General features: G+C 35.6%; 2 protein-coding genes across 3 annotated transcripts; both read right to left on the bottom strand.

Annotated features, from left to right (window-relative positions):
• Nucleotides 1–2,412: 2,412 nt before the first annotated feature.
• LOC102621428 (uncharacterized) lies at nucleotides 2,413–4,136 on the bottom strand. Its single transcript, XM_006466538.4, has one exon. The coding sequence runs from the start codon at nucleotides 3,796–3,798 to the stop codon at nucleotides 2,605–2,607; it is 1,194 nt and encodes a 397-aa protein (XP_006466601.2). The 5' UTR covers nucleotides 3,799–4,136; the 3' UTR covers nucleotides 2,413–2,604.
• A 7,398-nt stretch (nucleotides 4,137–11,534) lies between these two features.
• Nucleotides 11,535–16,937, bottom strand: LOC102621722 (uncharacterized). 2 transcript variants are annotated; one of them, XM_006466540.3, is made up of 13 exons: nucleotides 16,633–16,933; nucleotides 16,189–16,227; nucleotides 15,923–16,068; nucleotides 15,675–15,750; nucleotides 14,567–14,858; nucleotides 14,364–14,473; nucleotides 14,200–14,247; nucleotides 13,890–14,099; nucleotides 13,508–13,609; nucleotides 13,214–13,347; nucleotides 12,934–13,075; nucleotides 11,830–11,937; nucleotides 11,535–11,749 (listed from the first exon to the last, which is right to left on the bottom strand). In XM_006466540.3, the coding sequence occupies exons 1-13, from the start codon at nucleotides 16,827–16,829 to the stop codon at nucleotides 11,725–11,727; spliced, it is 1,629 nt and encodes a 542-aa protein (XP_006466603.2). In that variant the 5' UTR covers nucleotides 16,830–16,933; the 3' UTR covers nucleotides 11,535–11,724. The 2 variants fall into 2 exon arrangements, with proteins under 2 accessions (XP_006466603.2, XP_015389685.2); XM_015534199.3 differs by lacking the exons at nucleotides 11,535–11,749; nucleotides 11,830–11,937 and having other exon boundaries at nucleotides 12,939–13,090; nucleotides 16,633–16,937.
• Nucleotides 16,938–21,205: the final 4,268 nt, after the last annotated feature.

The following is a 21,205-nucleotide window of genomic DNA, read 5'->3' as shown; positions in this document are numbered from 1 at the left end:
TCTCTAAAGACAGTGGAGGCCACTTCCCCCCTCTTAACCAGACAAAAGACAATTATTATTATTATTGTTATTACTATTGATTTTTATTTAACAAAATTATGGGAAGTTGAGTATTGAATATTTGTGGCCGATATATGTTCAGACAGTTCAGACTGAGACCAGGATCTATGTACATGTTAATAACTAAAAACAGAAATTTAACGAGTGCATCAAATTAACTTGTTGATTTAATATCTCAAAATTAATTAAGACTGATGATTATATGCTAAAAGCATGAAAAAATTTGGCATGATTTACATGAACGAACCCTGGAAGAAGGGTGGGGCTATTAGGTATAAGAAGCTTCAGTGATCACATTGTCCCGAGACCTGCAGACACCACAACTTGTGAGGGACTGACTGAGAGCCCATAACGCTTATTAAATTTCACCGTGGTCCATTAATTTGTACGTATTTAGACAGCACGAACATACTTGTTGTCCAGCGGAGGTGACACGTGAAGATGATGAATTGGCGGTGAGGGTCACAGGTGACATCAACGGTCGAGTCGGGTAAAATGGATCGGTGGCAGTGGCCGTTGAAAGATGAAACATTTAATTTTGTACTTGCGAACGTCTCTCTCGTTAGGAAATAGGAATACTGATAGGAAGCTCATGCTCCAAGCACTTTTTACCTGCTTTCGGATTTATTTTGTAGTGTCAAGTCGGTTTTTTTAATTATTGCCATATACAAATCTGAAAAAAAAGGCAATACCCATGTGAGCTGAAAGGTTTAAAAAAGTCCGTGAGAGAATAGGACTAGGAGGCGTGGGTGGCATCAAGTATTTTACTGTGAAATTGATTTATCTTTTGATTTTGCCAATAATTACGTGACGGGTTTTGTTGATTCGTTTGTATTTTGGTATTGATAAGGTTGATGGACAGGGTAGCTACTGCTCATCTGGTGGGATTTGCACCGGATTTTTCCTGTGCGTACGTATTCTAAAAATTGGCTTTATTAGAAACGCAGTGGTCTACTCTTAATCATTTAATCGAACCAACGATGTACAAAAACAGATGAGTTGATATCAATTGTCTACCCTGTGTGAAAGCTGTCATCATCCCGCAACCACTTGGATCAATCCCAAAGCTTTTGTACGAATCCACTGAACCAAGCCTCTTTTTTTAATAATTTCATATCGAATTGATTAATTATAGGACACGGCTAATATAATTAATAAGAATCATTACCAGGCTTTCGAGTTTCAAATCTGCTGATATGGATGAATCCACTTAACCCTCTTCCCGTACAAGTACAATCGTCACGCTCCTCCAGATAAGAGGACATGCACTTGTGGGCTGTGGCTCCCTCAGATTGTAACAAAATGTGGATCGGAGAGAGTAGAGGAGGAGACCTACCAAACAACTTAAATCCCAAGAGATGTGAAAAGAAAGAAAGAAATCAATCAATCTTTGTTCGAATTACTTCGCCCTACTTCTTGTTAAACTATCCCATGTCATATGTTCGGACCCCACTTCACGTGATTTTTATTTATTCTTCTTCTTCTTTTTTTTTTTTGGGTGTGTGTTCAGTGTTTGGGTTTTGACCCATCCAACAATGCCCTTAATCTTTGCAAAAACTTACAATATTCTTGCAAAACTTTTGAACTTCTAATTTGAGATATGTCCAAAATCACTTTCCCATCCAATACAAAAGGCTCACAATTTATTCACCTCGTTGTTATGCCTCTTTAAAAGCCAAGCGGTGAGAAGGCTTCTGTGTCAGGATTTCCTCTGAAAACCCCAATATCTTTTTTTTTCTTTTTCTCAAAATCCAAGAAATACAAATTTTAAATATATCCCTATCTCTATATCTCTCTCTCTCTGTCATAAATAGTTTATTAAAAGCAGGGATTTTCTCAGACATTTTCACACCTTCACTTTCCACTCTGCCCAGCAAACGTGCAAGTGTTTTCAAAATCACTCCGTTTTCCCAGAAACTTCCTCTGAGATCATTGGAAATGAAATTCTCCTTTTAAAAAAAAAAAAAAACCAAACGACAGCGTTTAAATTGCTTATTCGATGAGCGTCATCGAATGTGATGATCATGAAGCTGTCCCACAGGCAGCGCACCTTGGCAATTGTTTTGATCCTGGCCAAGCTTTCACCACTGATTGATGCTTAACGTCTTTTTGATCGAGAAAAGATGCACACGTGCGCCGGTGCCGATTTAGAAAGCTGAGCCAGTTCAGCTCCTCAAAATAAAATATTCCATTATTATAAAATTAAATCTAAGATTAATAACGAGCTGTAAACACATGTATCCAATTCGAACGAGAGAAGCTGTATTTTATATAATACAGTATAACACTTCCTTTTCCATTTAAATGTTTTTTATTTTTATTATATATATATATATATATATAATCATCATGTAATTTGAACTCTTTTATATGGCTTTGTTTCATAGTACAACGCGTTTCCCCATTATATTTTCAATTTCTACGTTTTCTTAATCGATTAAAAAAAAAAAAAAAAGGAAAAAAACAGACCCCGAGACCTTTAAATTATAAAACAAAAGAAAATTAAAAAGAAGAATCTCTCTCTTTGATCGGGTAGATGCCGTACTACGACCGGGAAACCGATTCGGCAAGTTTCCCAATTCTTTCAACGAGCTCAGGCGACAGCTTCTTAGCTGGTTTTCTTTCCTTCTCCGGTCGAAAATCAAACCCAAAAGCATCCGAGACCTCCTCGGAGCTCCACCCGGATTTTCTAAGAGACTCCGAAAGCCGATCTGCCTTCAAAAGCAAACCATCCAAGACCGATTGATTATCCAACATAACCATCTCGCCCTCAAAAAACCCCGAAGCCGAAACGGTCACTATTTCCACAATATCGGGCTCGCTCCACCCGCCTTCTCTTAAAACCGACCCGATTTGACCCATGTAATCATCGACCCATTTAGGGATTTCGGATCTGGGCATGTCAAAGAACCTCTCCGGCGACGAAGAAGAGGAAGACGACGAGTTTCTGCGGCGGCGATCGATTGCCGCGTCGCTCCAGAACTCCACCCATCTCGGGGTCCTAGACCCGAGACCCGCATCCAGACTTCTGCGTGAAAAATTCGATGATGACCCAGCTGTTCTCTCACTTACGGATCTTTGTTTTATAAGTACCTGGGGGTCGGATTCAGTGCTCCGGAATAACGATTCACGTTCGAAAAAATCAGACAGATCCAAACCGCAACAGAAAATCCGATTCTCATCAACGTAAAATATGGGATTACCGGCCAAAGTGGGGTTGCAAGGAATATAGCAATGGTTGAAGATGGGAATCAAGAGCGGGGCTCTCTTAAGCGCATTTCTGGCGACCCGTAAGGCCTTTTCCGGGTCAGATGGTCTGGGGCCCCAAGATTTGGACCAAAGAGCGTTGCGAGCAATTTGGAACGTAATAGCAGCTATGGGAAGATCAAGAGAAGCGCGGAGGTGGAGGCGAGCAGAGCCAGTGGCGCGCCAGTCGGGGAAGCCGGGACCAAGAGGCAAGCCGGCGGAGAGGATGGCGCGGAGGTCGGGAGGGAAGACGAAGCCAAACTCTGCTTCCGCTCTGGCGAACTCTGCGTCGGATAGACCCGGCTGGACTCGGATGCCCGAGTTTTTTAGATGGGTAATGACTTTATCAGCTAATGAAGAGAAGGAAACAAGACCGTTGCGGACTGGGAGTGACGTGGCGGTAGTTGGTGCTGCTGCTCGGGCTGATAAACGGCGTAAGCCGGCAATGTGAGCCGGGTTGAGACCGGTCATTCTCCGGTCTACGTCGACCATTTTCTTTTCCTTGTTTTTTTTTTGGGGGGTCTAAAAAAAACCTTAAAACCTTAGCGATTCCAATCAGTTGTGATGTGAGTGTTTATGGAAGTAAAGAAAACAAAAACAGCAAACAGAAGAAGAAGAAAGGGGGGGGAAGTGGTAGTAAATGGCAAAGGGAAAAAGCCAGGGAGAGAGAGTGTGGGGAGTTGGCTTCGCCGGGAAAGGTTCCCTATTTATAGCTATTATGGGCGTGGACCCCACGTTTTAGATTTTGCATTGTTGCTGCTAATGCTCTGCTTTCTTTTTTCTTTTTTCTTTTTTTCTTTATTTGGTTAATCAAATAAATTATTGCTTTTATTTTTATTATTTTTTGGGTTCATTTGAAAGACAATGACACCTCTAATTAATGAAGTAAGTCTATGCATTGCTTCCGCTAAGAAAAGGCGCCTGTAACGGCTATTTAACGCTAATTTCGGTATCTTTTAAAAAAACAAATACTTTATACTTATCTGGAACCAAAAAAAAAAAAAAAAAAAAAAGAGGTAAAATTGGTTGCTGTTAAAGAAATTGATCGAGGGTTAATGATAATTAAGTAAAGTTTAATGCTGTGTAATTTACAGTAAAATGTCTGTCCGGTACGCCCCAAGCCTGGGGCCCAAACCCAATTAGCAATCATGACTAAGCTTGACAGCTTAGGTAAAGCTAGGCACACAATCATAGTCTCACATTCTTGTTGTATGCGAACGGTAACTACCTTTTTACAATTTTTTTTTTTAATTATTATTATTATTTCTCCCAGATATAAAGATAATAAAAGTCCGATTTTCTTAGTAAAATCAAATGATTAGTCAGATTAATACTCGGTCTCCATGCTTTTTGATGGGTTTTGTCAAAGAAAGCTCAAAGAATATCCATGCGGAACAAGGATGTATGTTTGGGAAGGAGAAAGCAGAGATAATCATCTCATTAATTAAGCATCCAAAGTACCGTGCTAATTGATCATTTTTCTAAACATAATTATTTGAAAGCCATTTTCTTGAAATTTAGAAACAGAGAAAGTGAAAGAGACACTTGGGGGATTATTCTAGTTCCAGATATTATCATTGTTGGCTTGATATTGTAAAGCAGCCTTGTTTTAAAAAAACTCAAATCACATTACTATTTGAGAGGCCTGTATGCCCCATAATTTCCTTTTGTAAAATAGTGCGGGTTTCACACCTGGACCATACTCTGTGTGTGCGCGTGTATTTCTTGTGATGCTAAGATTTTTTTATTTTTTTTTTTAAAAAAAGCATTAAGAACAATATCTAATTAAATTATAATCTTGAAATATATTGATGTACTTGTGTATTCTTTGACTTTTTAATCAACTCTAAAGGCGTGGTCGGGTTGGTAATAACAATAAACTTGTAGCAATTGATTCGAGTCTTGGGGGTAGTAAAGGAAAAAAAAATAGAAATTTATTTGGGCTTTGCCCACCACTCTTATTTTAAAAAAAAAAAAATTTTGACTTTTTAATCTACGTAAGTATTAAAAAAATTATTTTAAAATATTTCAGTCAAGTTTTGATTAGTATATCCAATACGCATACATACGTAACATTCTATAAATATAAATTTCATCTAATAATCATGATTTAACTGAGAAGTAATAAATACACAAAGTTCAATCAATGTAATTGTGAGCGAGTATTTTTTGTTTTTCATTTTGCAGTAATATAATGATAACTAGTTGTAGGCCTGTAGTTGCACCCAAAAAAAAAAAAAATTTTGAAATGACTCGCAGTATATAATATTTTGGAATAAGATATTTAAAAAAGCCGAATTAATTTCACTTTCTTCATTAAAAAATAATAATAAAAGAAAATGACATAATTTTAGGCCAAGAGTTGGGTGATAGCTAGGTGTGCAGTTCACTACTAACGTGGACTTTCATATTATAATTAAAGTGCCCTAAATCTATCTAACTTTACTAATACCAACATATACACACACACACACACACACACACCGGAGAAGAACAGCGAGCTAGGTAATTTAGCATTACTACCAATTGTAGCCCGCCCCTACCTTGTTGGCCTATACTCACGTTACCATCCAACACCTAATTCCTAATTTTAACAGTAATGTTGAAATTTATCTGCATGCTATATATATTTGTGTGTGTGTGTGTATTTTGTTAAGTTACAGTTGTTGTTACAGTCCCTTCAAAAATCATACAGATTCCACCACTTGTCATAACTTTTTACATTATTTTGAAAGCTCGTTTGGGATTGCAGTTGAAATTTAATAAGCTGCTTAATTCATAATTTATTTTATAAAAATAGTATTTGGTAAATTTTGTAAAAGCAACTTATTTCATAATTTTCTCCATTTTATCAGCAGTTTTTAAAAGCAGGTAGATGGTTGCTTTTCATAAACAACATATTTAATACTTATTTAATAAGTTACCATACTTTTTTAAAATTTCTATTATAACCCTAGATTTTAATAAAAAGATAATTATATCTTATTTATCCATAAACCCTAATATATAAATCATACTTTTATCTTTATAATATTTTATGTAACAAATTATAAAATTCTTTAGATTTTTTAATTGAGGTTTTTAATGTAATTTTACATATTTAAGAAAAAAGATATGTCTAAACAATTTTATTAAACATACTCTAAAAATAAAAAGTAATAAAAACATATGTCTATTTTGGTCATTATATAATAAAATAGTACTTTCATAATAAAATTTAACAAACACATATACTTTACTTTTCAAACTCACAGCAACTGTAACAACACAGTTTACTAAACGTCAATCTACTTTTTTAATCAGCAATTTATTTTATCTGTACAGCACAAACAACTTATTTTATCAGTCTCCGCAATCCCAAACTGACCTTTATAAGTTACATCAACTGTAACTTAGCAGCACCCTATGTATATATACACTTTTCTTAAGATAATCCAACTCATTATACATATACATATGTATATGTTAAAGAATCAATTATTTATGCTTTGCTGTTAAAATTCGTAAAGCAGGCAACAGCCGGCGGTTGGAGTTTCGTCTCATTTGATTGCTACAATTTTGGGAATCATGATAACATTATATTAATTACATTAATTAAGCACTGAAAATTATGTATGGAGAAACTTATTTTGCTGTTTAATTTGAAATGTTCAACAGTGATGATGACCAAACAAAACTTTACGTCCAAGCATTCGATTCAATTTATCCACTGATGTGGTCATTTTGGTAAGATTTTGGTTTCTACCATATTTGTAGCTTCAAATTTCAGGTTTCTGTCCTGATCAGCTCAGCTATATATTGATCTCACATCAAAAGTTTTAATGATTTATGGGACTGAATCAACACTACAGTTAGGTATGCATCGTATGGTTTTCTTTTTCCATTTTTTCTTATACATATTAATTGCTGAATCAATATTTTATTAAACTACGAAAATTTCATATATATATATATATATATATATATATATATATATATATATATATATGACGCAACAAGCACATTTTAAAACACACAACAGCTTCAAATTCAAACTCAGCAATCAGCGTCCCTCGAGTCCAGGCGGATTGCCTCTCTCGTACGATAACCAGTTGTTAATTATTTGTTCTCACTTCTGGTTTAATTCTTAATTTGTTATATTAATTTAGACGTAAGTTGACAATTAACGGCTACTTTCTCATGGGTAAGCACGTGATCGAAACACTAATATTCTTCCAAATGACAATTTTTTAATCGCTGTAATATCTGGGATTTTTGAGGTTGCGAGGGAGGGAACCTTTGACAATTGACATTGACTTCACTTCGGTTTAAACAATAGCCAACATGTGAGATTTTCCTTCAATTTCGCTCTTTGATCAAGAAAATTAAATCTATATATCCTGGCTTCTGAAGATTAATAAAAATATATAAGATTTATGGCCTTAATCATTTGGCCGGTGTTTACATGCAACTCATGAGCAACTATTCAGCTCGGTTAATTTTATATGTTTGAGGATTTTTTTCCACCCTTTTTTTCAATTTTATTTTATAGGTTTAATTTAGATGTTTTCTTTTACAATATAATCATATTTAACATTGACATTTTACCATTACACAGGGAATCTGCAGACCCCAGAAAACCCTAATAAACAAATGTTAGGCTTGCTTTCAACTTCTTCATTTGGAAGTAACTTCACTGCCACTCATATCATTAATTCTTATTAAGCCAAGGCATCGTTTTCAAACCAATTTCTTATACGTCATGGTATTCGTATCACTATGGCATGGCAAATAACCAAGATCCTTAATATGCGAGAAGAAATTTGGCTTGGACTTGTAGGACTTGGCAGGGGCCATTTGGCCAAGCAGTGTACGTGGAGGTTTTATATATGTAGGGTTTTTGAGGGATTAATGCAGGGACCGACGAGCTGCAAAAGTGTAGGAGAGGTCACCTTTGGTTGCCTGATTTTGAAACAAATTGGCCACTCTCTGAGGACTAATTGGACGATTGTATTGTCTTGTTTATGAAATTAGCAGGCAATGTGGGGCTCCAATTCTAGCAAGAAAATCAACTATATCTTTACCATTGAGAAAGATTTAGTGGGCAGCATTACTTGCTTGTCTTCCTCCATCCTCTCTCTTTCATGCACATATAATTAAATATTTTTATCATGTTCCCTTGAGCTCGATCTCATTAGTCGAGTCCTATATATGTTTCCATCAATATTTTGTTAATTTCGTGTAGCCATCAATAATCCTCCACGAAGTTGATTGTATCGACTTTTTTTTCTTCAAATTTTATGATATGTTAGTTTTCATAATTAATTCAATTAATTAGTAAGTTGCTATTTACTAACCACGCGTACCCTCCAATTGACTGATGGAAGACGTAAGACATACAAACAACATACCCACAAGGACACATAATTTTTCTTTATTTTAGTTGAGGGATCCTCTCCTCATCACATACACCATTAAGATTAATTAGATTGTGATTTTTTTTTCGCCTTTTATCAACTCTCAATCATATCCTCAACGTGGCTTAGTAACATCTAAAGATCAAATCATGGAGCAGTCATTTCATTTTGTTCATGTACATGATCTCGTAATCTAGTTACGGCCGTTTCAAAATCACAGCTTTTAGTGGAATTTGCATAGCATCTATGTGTGTGTCCCATTTAGGAAATCCAAAATTTGGATCCAAATGTTTTCTCTTGCGTACACAAGTTATGGTACAAAACAGACAGGCCATAATGAAGCCACATGATTTGTATCATTTTTATTCAAGTTTAAGTGCAGCATGGCACATGCATATAAAAAAGAATTCACATCACTTTGACGTGAGAAAGAGATGGGAAAACAATCTATTTGCATACAATATTATCTCATATCATATTTTAACTCAAGTTTAGGGATTGGAATAAAAAAGAGGAATAGAATTTGAATTGGTATGTTGTGATTATAATTTAATGTCGAGTGGATATAATTTACAAGAGGTGAAATCATGCTTTCGAAGAATAAAATCATTTTGTAGGGCAAGGATCTAATCTATTCATAGTCTTATTTTAGACGGTAAAACATTAATTAATCTAAGTGAGATACACCACTTCATGTGCTTCATCAATCTTTATACAATTAAAAAAATCAAATGCGTTTAGCTAAAGCTCTATAGGAATAATGGTTGGGTAAAGCCTAATCCAAGTGGGTATTCAAAGAAATCAACTGGGATTCATTACCTCATTTTTTTAACATATTATTAAAGGTAATTCAAACGTTAATTAAGTGGCTTAAAGATGAACTTTGATTTGTAATTGATTGGTAAGGCTCTTTCTGTAAGTTAAATATTGGAAAATTCTAGTTAGAACTCCGAAACTCGAAAGCAACGGATGATTCTTGGCCCCAAGTACACAAATATTATGATTTGGGAAGCAAGCTTTTGGTTATCAAAGTAATGTTAAAGTTTATAGAATGACCCCCGACTGGTGCTCACATTTTTAAGTTGATGGGTCATTAACTTTCTCTCTCAGAATCAATCGGCAGATTTTGGGTGTAGGTGTGAATATGAATGAGGCTAAAGCTAGAGTTAGGCATCTCTTTCAGAAGCTGCGCGTGTGAAGGATGGAATAAAGCGATAATATTTTAGATTAGATGTGTATGCCTTTATTACTTTCAATTTTTCACATTATAAAATGATTAACAGAAAGAACAAATCAATATTCTGATGCTGCAATCGGTGAAGGAAAAGATATGCAAAGAAAAAAGAATCCCGTTAAGAAAGCTGCTTCCAAATCAAGTTGGATATCACACGTCTAATTGATTGCTTGATCTTGAGAGACCCTCAATCGTTGAAAGTTTGGAATTTATTTTTGTCATTTGATCAAAGGGTGCCCTAAGCAAAAGGTAAAAAGATAAAAGAGAAACGATTTCTAGGAGCCTAGAAGGCAAAGCAAGTAGCTGGCAACTTGTATTTGTTATCAAATAAAGTTGAAAGTGTTTTTGAAGGAAATGGTTTTTTTTTTTTTTTGGTTTAATTTAATAAAAAAAAATTTCATCGGAAAGCAAGAAATTTCTCTTACTCAACATCGTTAGAAATATGATCATAAATCTCATGTAAAAAGACAAATTGTTAATAATTGACAATATTGTAATTATCCTGATAACGGAGTAAGTGAATTTGGACATAAAATCACAATCAATCAACAAGATTACGAATGTAGAAAAAATATTACAACTATTTTCATGCACGACTTGACTGGGAAAATTATGACCTCAATAGCACTAACGTCTGTTTTTCTTCCTTACAACTGGTGGTATTCTCACACATATTCTGTCAAACAAATTTCATTTTCCCACGTCAAATCCTGTTCACCCAGCAGGGACAATTTACAAACTCCTTTCTATATTGCGATGAAATTCATCCAACACAACCTGGGCAAGCTAACGCTCTTGATTACGATCTTATCTTGATCTTTTGATGATGAAAACTGACATAAAGTACCCACTATTTGTGATTGTAATGGGTTCAAAATCCTTGAGAATTACATGTTTCCAGTCAAATAAATAAATAAAATAAAATCTTAAAGACATTTTAAGATCCAATTAAATGCTAATAACAATGAAACGTTAATTGTTTTAAAATCTAAAATAAAGCACACCCCGACCTTTTGAACAATCAAATAACCAGAAACCAACCAACCTAACCCACTTGCATTATTCTACTATCGTGATGATTCTCATCTCAGGAATATTCCTGCCAAATTTAGGGGAGAGAGAGACATTTCCGTCATCTCAAATCCACGTCTTAAGTGGGGGATTTTCCCCCTTTCATTGGATTGGATTCTTGACTGAAACTGACAATGCGCACACGAATATATTCTCCTACCAGAAGAGACCCCAGAGACCGAGAAACCCAGTTTTGATTAGAAAGATTGGGCTGCCTGCTACAATTTCATTTCTGTCCCGTTCCTGACGTCTGTCATTTCAACTTTGTACACTTCTGGCCGCGATCACCCCTAGAATGTTCAAAAACCTTTCTGAATGACTTTGGAGTCGATTCATATCGAACTCCAGTGACCAACTGCATCTGAAGATTATTAAAGCTCACATGTCCCTCTCTTTCAGGTTTCTAGCTACCGGTAATCCAAACCAAAATTTCAGGTCAACTCATTATTCATGAAAGGGGAAAAAGAAAGAAAATTACTAAATACACAGTATCCATCCCAAAAAAAGAGAAGAGGGGCAGGAGGGAGTAAACCAACTTATTTCGATATATACATACAAGTAACCATTCAATACGATTGCAAATAAAGCGTAATTTGATTAATGCTGTGTCTGCTCTCCACCAATACAAGACCCCATTGTATTTTAAGCACATAGACCACCATCACATTCTAAGACACCAAAAAATTTTCTGTAATCCTGCCGCAAAAGATCTCTCCATCAGTACCTTGAACGGCTTCTTACCCTGTAATATTATAGAGCTCCAAATCAGTCTTTAGATTTGTATATCAAATAACACGAGGAAGACCAAAACAGCAAAATAACCTGGGCGAGCGAGACCGGGTACGAGGGGAGCGGGAGTGAGAACGTGAACGAGAATAATTTCTTCGAGAACTCCTGCCCCTACTTGGACTTCTGCTATACCTTCGTCTTCTGCACCCAAAAAAAAAATAATGAAACAGTGGATAGCTTCAGCAACCATCATGACAGCAGATTTTGTAACATGTTAAATAATTTTTTTTAAAAAAAAATCAACATAAACAAGTGGATTAGATGAACATAATTCAAATAAACTCAAGACGAGCATAGACCAGAAGGACATCATAAGTTGTTCATACATAACCACAAAGGAAGAAATGGAAGCTATATAATAACCAAAGCCATGGTGTGTGAATGCTGGATATATGCTAATAACTAGCATATAACACCACCATTGCATCAGAAAGTCATTCCTCTAGTCATTTCAAATTTATTATTAGTATTGACTTCCTGCAGTTACTTGATGCAGAAAGTAATCTTGAATAACACAGAAACCATGTGCAACTCAGTGGGGGAATGATTACCGTGGGGAAGTAAAAATGTCCAAATATTAAACAATTAAAGGAGATCTTATCAACCCCAAACTACATTTTAAACAATATTTGACAAAGAGGAAGTCCAAAACTACACTCATAGACCAACCAACAATGCCAATAGTGATGAGAAAGTGGTGCAATACCAATTACTCAGCACCATGCACAAATATATGCTGTAGAAACTCCGCACTTCATACAACAGATTATTTAGAGATGTCCAGTTTTACACAACTAATATGCATCAACCAGTAATAAAATTCAGATGCGTCCTCTATTATTATTAGAATATGATGCCGACACTGCAGGTATGAAACAACAACTCTTCCTCCCTTTTTTTTTTCTCAGTATCCATTTGTAATAAGTAGTGATCTAATTAATCAGCATATTATGAATTTAAGCAACTTTACAGTTATCTCAACCACAAGACCTTTGGTTCATTAAAGTACCCAAACTATTCAAGGCTATAATATCTGATTATTCATCATCCACAGAAGAACGGGTAAACAACAAATGAGATATAGTAGACCCATATGTCAAAATCTAAAAAGTATATGTGAAACCATTATAATTTTACCTTGGAGGAGAACGGCTATAGCTCCTGCTGCGACTGCTGCTGTGACGCCTGCGACTTAATCGGCTTGTTTCTGCAAGTTTTTCCTGCCTCTGGCGCTCCTGCTCCTGTTTCTTAGCCATTTCAGCCGCAGTATCTTTTTTAACTGTAAGAGCTTAAGCTTGTGCCACCATAAGTATGAAGTATACACGGAAATTAAAAGCACATAGATAATGACATAGAAATACAAACACATGCTACGTTAGCCTTTTTCTAACAAAAAATGATCATTCAAAGGTCATACTTTGTTTGTTCAACTGCTTGCTCATAATCCTTTTTAGCCGCTCCTGAGGAGTTTCTTTCTTCTCCCCCTGTTGCTGTTTTAAGGGGCCACCGGTAACATTTGATTTGGTTAACTTCGATAATGCTGAAGATGTACTGTGAGGAAGGAAACAGATGACATTTCACGGGGGTAAACAAAAAAGAATTGATTATAGCTGAAAGATTACCAAAAAGCCTTACAACAAGACAACCTCCGTGGCAAGACTGAAGAATAATCACAATAGAGGGTTCAGCCTAGAAGTACCCTATTCAGTACCTTACAGCTGGCTTAATTGACTTGGTGCTCTTTTCCTTGACAAGTGATACACCAGACGCGGGATCAACATGCAATGCCTCAAGTATGCAACCAGATGATGGCCTGCAGGAAAGAGAAGCATTATGGACACCAATTTTAAAATTCCCAGCAATTTGAAATTATCTTTGAAAAGTCTATTTCAGGTGAAAGAAAAAAAAAAAGAGCTCCAGAAAGGAAGCCTCCTTTCCTCTCCCTCTTGCCAGTTATGCTGATAAACCCTAGGCCAGATTTATTATTCTAAACCAGAAAAGTTTGCCTCAAGCAACAAAATGGAGATAAGCTGCAGCAGAGTATAAGACTGTCCAATCTATCTTTGCAAGAATTAAAGGTCCAGTGCTCCGACCGGTTTAATAAATCAGTCTGGGCTGGAGGAGATGGCGGTGGAGAAAATCCTTCAAGCTTTGGTTCATCACCATCGCCCGAACCCCCGAATTCAGTAATGTACTCTACTTTAGGCGTCCTTGATTTGCTCCGATGAACTTCCTCAGAATAACTTCCACGAGCATGGCGTCTCGAGTATGATGGGGAGTACGACCGTGATCTCGACCTTGACCTGCAAGGATAGAACACCACTCAAATGGTGCACCAACAGAAACTAATCGTTCAAGGAACCAATAAGCAATAATTACCACAAACACCAACAGAAGGCATACCTTCTGAAGCGAGGATAAGCTTCATAAGTCGGACTTCGTCTTGGCTCCCTGCATATGAAAGTAAGCAACATTATGATGAAACCAATAGCATACTATTTTCTTCAATTTGTAACAGGACATGTGATTTCTTAAAATTAGGACAAATAGATATCGTAGACTTCTACCGGTAAGGATCATGATGGAGTACTCGTGCTCCAGATACCCGAGAAGCTTCTCTTTCCCTTTCCCTTTCTATCTGAGAGGCTTTTCTTCTTTCTTTGCGACTCAGCTTCCTCTACACATTCATAATGAGGTGAGATGAAATGGTGACACTATAGAGCACAAGGAAACAAGACTCAAATTGAATCTCTACTTGTAACAAACTTACAATTGCAGGATCACCCTTAATTGCTTCCTTTTGCCTTTTCTCTTCCTCTTTTGCTTTTTTATCCATATAAACAAGCCAGCCATACCTTTTCACACCAAATTCTTTTGCTATTATATCCATTCCTTCATCATTGCTATCATCACTATTATAATCATCCTCATCATCATCCTCGTCTTCATCCTCCTCGTCTTCATCATCTGGAAAATGTTGTCCCTCACTTCCATTCCCATCATAAGAGAATCCAACCTGTGAGTATGTCCCCTTGCTTGCAGATGGTTGTGACGGATGAAATCTATCAAACACGTGTAAAAAGACAACAAAAAATGTTATATTTGTAACAGCTGCATATAGGAGAAGGGAGAAAGGTAAAATTACAGAATTAGAAAAATAAAATCGTAAGTGATTTTGACAAACTCATTTCTGCAAAAGATTACAAAGAATCAATTAATAACAATGTTTCCATGCTAGAAAAATACTAGAAAAATCATATCTTGTATGCAAAAGCAACTAAACGAAAATTGGCCAGGCATCAGCCTGAACAACAGTCACACACCCATATCTATGACCAGAAATCCAATACTCCCCCTCCTGATCATAGGAGTTGCTAGAAGAGAACCTCCGGCCCTTAATTCTTCTAAAAGCAAAGAATATTTGTTTAAATATACTCCATTTTAATATACTGAAGTATAGCTCCAACATGTGCCCATGCTAAAAAGCAAAGAGTGAGAATCATCTACTTAGCCTTGATTAAAGTTTCATTCAAAAGCAAAAAGAAAAAAGTCTGTCATTGCTCACAAACTTGCATGAGATAAACAACTTGTACAACATTACAAAATAACAAGATCACCAGAAACTATGTTTTTGTAAACACATGTGATCAACATAAAGAATTTTTTAAGAAATTTCCTTAACATGCATAGTACTCTAAACGTCTTAATAAATATGTTTTACATATTAATCTTGAAATAGAATGTATAAACCTGATAAGAACAGTGAAATGCCTGTAATAGTCTGTCATATCAAATTTCTTTCATGACTAGACAATTCAGTGCAGATATGAAAGAAGCAAATGAAAACAAACTATAATTTTGAAAAAATAAATCTAAACCTTTCAGATGTGAAAGGGGCAGCAGTCTTTGCCTCCAACTCTTGATTTACGTGTTGCAAACCCTCCTCATCAGTAACTGTTATTGTACAAGGTCAGCTTGTAACGTTAATTAATATTGATCCATAGCCTAAAAATCAATCTCAAGTTGGCCTCAACAGCAGTTCTTTGGCATAAACAGAAGGTAAGGAAATATATTTTAAAACATTCATAAAATAAACACATCTATCACAAATAAAAAAAGTACCGACATCCTCTACGTCGATGCTTAATTAAATCCCGATAACGCTCAAAATTAACAAACTCTTCTAGTTCTTCTTCTTCTTCAGACTTTTTTTGAGCATGAAGATGCTTCGTAGGTTCCCTAATGAAATCTAGAAGGGCCCGACCATCAAATCTACACAAACAAAACAACGTAAACCCTCAATCCCAAATATTCATTCAAAATACTTGTCCAAAATCAAACCATTGTTGAATAAACCACGACACAAAATGAGAGGTAGAGAGAGAATAGTACCTATCAATCAAAACATCTTGTTTCCCATTCCAAGGTATCCTACAGCACAAGTTAAAATTAGCAATGAGTTTTATCAACAACAAATATGCAGCAAAACTGATGCCACCCTAAACAATCCAAACAAACATGCTAACCAAACAGAACTTCAAAATTCCCTCATTTATGAGCTACTACTGATTTTCTATAATTTCACATTTTTCTTCATCAGTTGACTATAAAATGTCATTTCTATCACCGTTTCCCTTAATTGATCGTGAATAAAGTCAATTTGCATCTCACTCTTACAATTTTTCAGAAATTGAATAACAACAAAGTAACCACATTCATAATTTACTTTTTTTTTGTCAATTTATTCATCATAATAATCATATTTTCACCACTTGATTCCTGAATAAAAAAAAAAGAAAAAAAAAAGAAGAAACCGTAGTAGAAAAGAGGTCTCACAGGCCTTGTTGGTCCTCCGTCGCCTGGTAGAGGCCATCGTCACGATAGACGCGGGAGCGTGAGCCGATGACCTGAATGGACTGCTGAGGATCGCCGCGCCGCTTTGCCAAGAAGACGGCGCGTCTCTGGGCTCGCTTTCGAGCAGCGTCCATCATGTCGTGCACTTTTCTCTCGGATCTTCTTGCCTCGTGCCACATCTTTTACGATTTCGAAACCCTAACTCCAGAGTCTCAGGCTCTGCAATTCGACCGACGTATGTCAAAGTTAAGAAAAGCCTCGTGCTTTGTTTTGTGTTTTTAATATGTGGCCATCGTGTGTTACCTAAGAAGAAGTTATTCCTAGATCTAGACCGTTCACGACACTATGGAGATCCACGTCAACACCACTTGGAGGAGATATTACACGTGGCAAACCCCCTTTCTGGCAATTGTACAATACATTACGTACAATACAATTAACTAATGTAAGTATAACCTAAGCAATTAAATTTAATATAATCATCACTTACTTAATACTTTGATGCATTATAAAATTACTTCTCCTCCTCCTTTCAACGCTAATAACGGGAGCTAATCATACCCAGATTGTCATCTTAGATTATGGAGAGCTATGGGACAGATAGTCAGCTCTTATTAGAAGGGCTATAGGTCTACTGCACCAACCCAATAAGGAGAAGCAAATGTACGCAACAAACCAGCAGTTGAATATTCTAGGCCCAACCACAAACAACTCTTAGAGAATGAACTAAGATAGCGCCAAAAATTGGGCCTGCTAGCAACGAGAACCTAGGCCTGCACTGCAGTTGATGTAATTGTTCATTTGTTTGTGCGAGTAGTGTGACTAGTGAGTGCGCATCATGCCGTTGCCAGCTTGTCTCGGAAACAACCTGAACACGAGACGACACTGGCATATGCCCCGCCGCTGCCGGCCTGCCCCTGTGCAGGAACTGGGTTTGGGTTTGAAGGATTATTCGATGAATCAGTTCTTAAGGTCCTGCAATGTGCAGTTTGATTGATGCATATTGTACGTGCAGTCTCGGTCACCTGCACTTCTCATTACTCCTTTTTGATGAATATATTTAATTTTGTCCTTTGTTAGTATATTATTAGGATTTCTGAATTCTCTGATACATGATATGTTAAAAGACTGGAGCGTTATCGTTAATCTGAGAGTTGCATATGTGCTGCCGGTGCCAGCATCGATGGTTATGAAATGCCTTTGTCAACTGGTCAAGTCAGAAACCAACGGACAGATCTTTTAATTAGCTTTTACAATTAAGTTAAAACTCAAGATTGGTCTTCTTAAAACTCAAATCTTGGGCCAAAGGTTAATGATGACAATAAAAAGTTAAAATTAAAGTACATTATAGCGATGAATCTTCTTATTATAATCACTAATTCTACTATATGAAGACTTTCGTCAAACTTGCCGCAATTGATATAATTGCATTAATGAGAATATTTAATCTTCCATTATTAGAAAATGTTAAAAGACAAGTCGTCGTCTTATAAGATCTTCTTTATTGTCAATGGTTCAAATTTTCTCATGAATTTTGAGAAGTATATTTTATTAAATTTATATTTTGGCCCGGAGCTTTGAAGTCGGATTTCTAAGTTCTTATGCACTTTGTATTTGAAATGAAAAAATAAAAAATAAAAAAACTATAAAAAGATGTTTGGATTAGTTCTTTAAAATCAGATCTTCCCAGTCCACCCAACGGGACTCACTAAGCAAATCAGTGCCGCACACCAGCTGATCACCTGCAACGACTTTACTGGCGCTACCGCTGTTGGATGCAATTTTCACTTCGACTCGATGAAAGTGATATCGCCCATGGGCCATGCAGCAGCGAGCCCAAGTATTGTGACATTTGTGAAGTATCAATATTCAATAGTAATACGTAGTCAATTTGTAATTTCAGTTGCTCAATTCTCAACTATTTCCTTAACCTTCCGCAAAAGTACATCCAAAACTTAATCCCCCTACAGTCCGATTACATCGATCATCGTCTTCCTTGTTTGATGAAATTGTTAATTATAATTCCGTCTCTTCAGAAGCAAAAAAACTGAGAGAGAAAAAGAAGAGGGGAAAAAGAAAAAAAAAAAACCATCATAAAAAACTTCTTCTTATAACCATTTTATAATATTCATTATCCAGAATTAATAAAATCACCCTTCATTATCTATAATCAAATAATTCAACATCATATAAATCATTTGAAATACCTAGGTTCTTAAATGCAAATTAAAGACACGGGGCAGCTAGATGACATGATGAATCCATCTTCACAGTTTTTCGAATTCGTCACGAGGATCAATTTCAAATAAAAGTCTGGTTTTGATGATGTCTTTGCGTAGCTTGGTTGCCAAAAAATGAAGAGCATTATTTTAAAGTGCAATTGCTTATAGTGTATGCTTCGCGGACAAAGCATCAAAACCCTCCTCTGATGTCGACGTCCAATTTGAGATCGACGTTGAGCTACTGAGTGGATGATGACATAATTAACTGCACGCCATTGAATCTAACTTTTGGATAGAGTAATATCAGTATATATTTTAAAAATATTAGAATTAATATATCAATGCCGATGCACGCATGACCCCAAAAAAAAAAAAAAAAAAATGGTACGAACCCCACCAATGAATTCTACCTCAATCAGTCAATCTTATTTAAGGTTATTCATTAAAAGATTTCAAACTTCTATTTACTTGTTTCTGAGGTTGACGAAGAGTTAAAGTTGGTTCTCTATCATTACTTTTATTTATAATCATATTAGCTAGGTTATATGCATCAGCTAAAATATAAATTTTTATTCAGTTAGATCAGTGTACCATTGTTCTTAATTCATTTATCATATCCTACTCGTGTTTCTCATATTTTGTTCTTCCTAAACAGATTTCTATCAATCTTGATAATTTGATTTTTTTTTTTTTTTTTTTACCTTAATTTGGACACCGGAATCCAGAATTTCGGAGTACAATATGAATTTATACGTCGAAGGTTTCGCCTCGACATAATTGAGATAAGCTTTATGGATTCATGAAGGGTTATGGACCGGACCCTTTCAAAATTCAATCTTTTGCTACCATTTAATTTTAAGTACTAGCACTTGGGGCCACTTCCCAGCAACTCTGAAGTTTGTCAACTCATGCACACGTAACATTTACCGATTTGTTTTTTTCTTGTATTTTCTGTAATTCTAATAAGCAACCGGCAATCACGCGATAAGCAAACTAATATATTCATATTTTTATTCGTCAGCATTTACTTTAAAGTAATTCGTTGTTTTCAAGTTGTCACGTATTAAACAGACCACCTTTTTTTTTCCCTTCTTCTTCTTCTTCTTTTTTTTTTTTTAAAAAAAAAAAAAGTTTGCCACTAAACAGTTAATCTATTTGCTTGGCGGAAAGCGGCCGCCACCTCTATCATTCAGTCGTTTTCGTACCATAAACTTCCATTAAAAGGATTTTTTTTAAAAAAAATTTAATGTTAGGTTTATTATGTGATAAGCCAACTTGCGCCAATTTTTATTTTTATTTATTGATAATAATTGATCTTTAGTATCCTTGTGTATTATCGGAAGCAACACTAATACTATAATGTTGGCTTGTTGGCTTGTTGTAATTATCATCTTAGAATAACAATTATGTCTCTTACCATTATATCTATCGGTCTAAGTAAGTCAATCGAATAAAAAAAAAAATTGAAATATTTTTAATGATCAGGTTGATGTGTCATCAGACTAAGCAAGCGTCCGAAGGGTTCTGCATGTGCCATAATTTGCACCGACAGATTTAATTTCCCACGTGTCTATAATGATAAAAGTTAGTTACACTTGGACAAAATTCAGTTCAGGGATGCGTTGGTGATTTTCTTTTAAAAGTTCCACTTCTTTTGTGGGGGGTGGCGGAAGCAAAATTTTACTTAAATTGATTTACTAGGAAGTCGCCCAATATTATTCTGACTAAATCAAGCTTGAAAAATCAGTGATGTGGAATGTTCTATGCGACTCATGATAAAATAATTGATATATAACAAATTATTTATTTTAGAAGCACTTCGTCCGCATGATGTAAGAAACATTTCCACAACTACAAGCTAGTAGCTTCTCTTGACAGCAACTGAAAAATAAAAAAAAAACAATAATAATAATAAGACGAAGAAAAGTTGAAGACATCATAAGATAACTCAATCAATGGCGCATCTAATTTTCTCCTTCTGTTGACCTTTGAACCCTAAAAAATTGAGACACAGAAAGTTGATACCCGAGGCCCCAACTACACAGTAGATTGAAGTGTCACAATAAAAATTAGTCAAAGATAATTGAAAAGAAAATTGGAAAATGTTTGTTGTAAAATTATTTGTATTAGGTAAATGTTTGTTTAATGTTTATATTTTGAAAAATACTCCAAGAAGAGCAAGTCCAAGTTTGATCGACAACATAAATAAAGGGCCGAGGCCAATAAAAAGCTGAATTTTCACATGCCCGACCTTAATCGGGTCAAAAGCCCGAGCCTGACCAAATATATTTTTAATTTTTTTAATATTTAAAATTTACCTCCCCTAATATATT

The sequence above is a fragment of the Citrus sinensis genome, chromosome 7 (assembly GCF_022201045.2).
Source record: "Citrus sinensis cultivar Valencia sweet orange chromosome 7, DVS_A1.0, whole genome shotgun sequence".
NCBI classification, from domain to species: domain Eukaryota; kingdom Viridiplantae; phylum Streptophyta; class Magnoliopsida; order Sapindales; family Rutaceae; genus Citrus; species Citrus sinensis.
The sequence above is the reverse complement of the archived record's forward strand: the minus strand, read 5'-3'. Positions and strand labels throughout refer to the sequence as shown.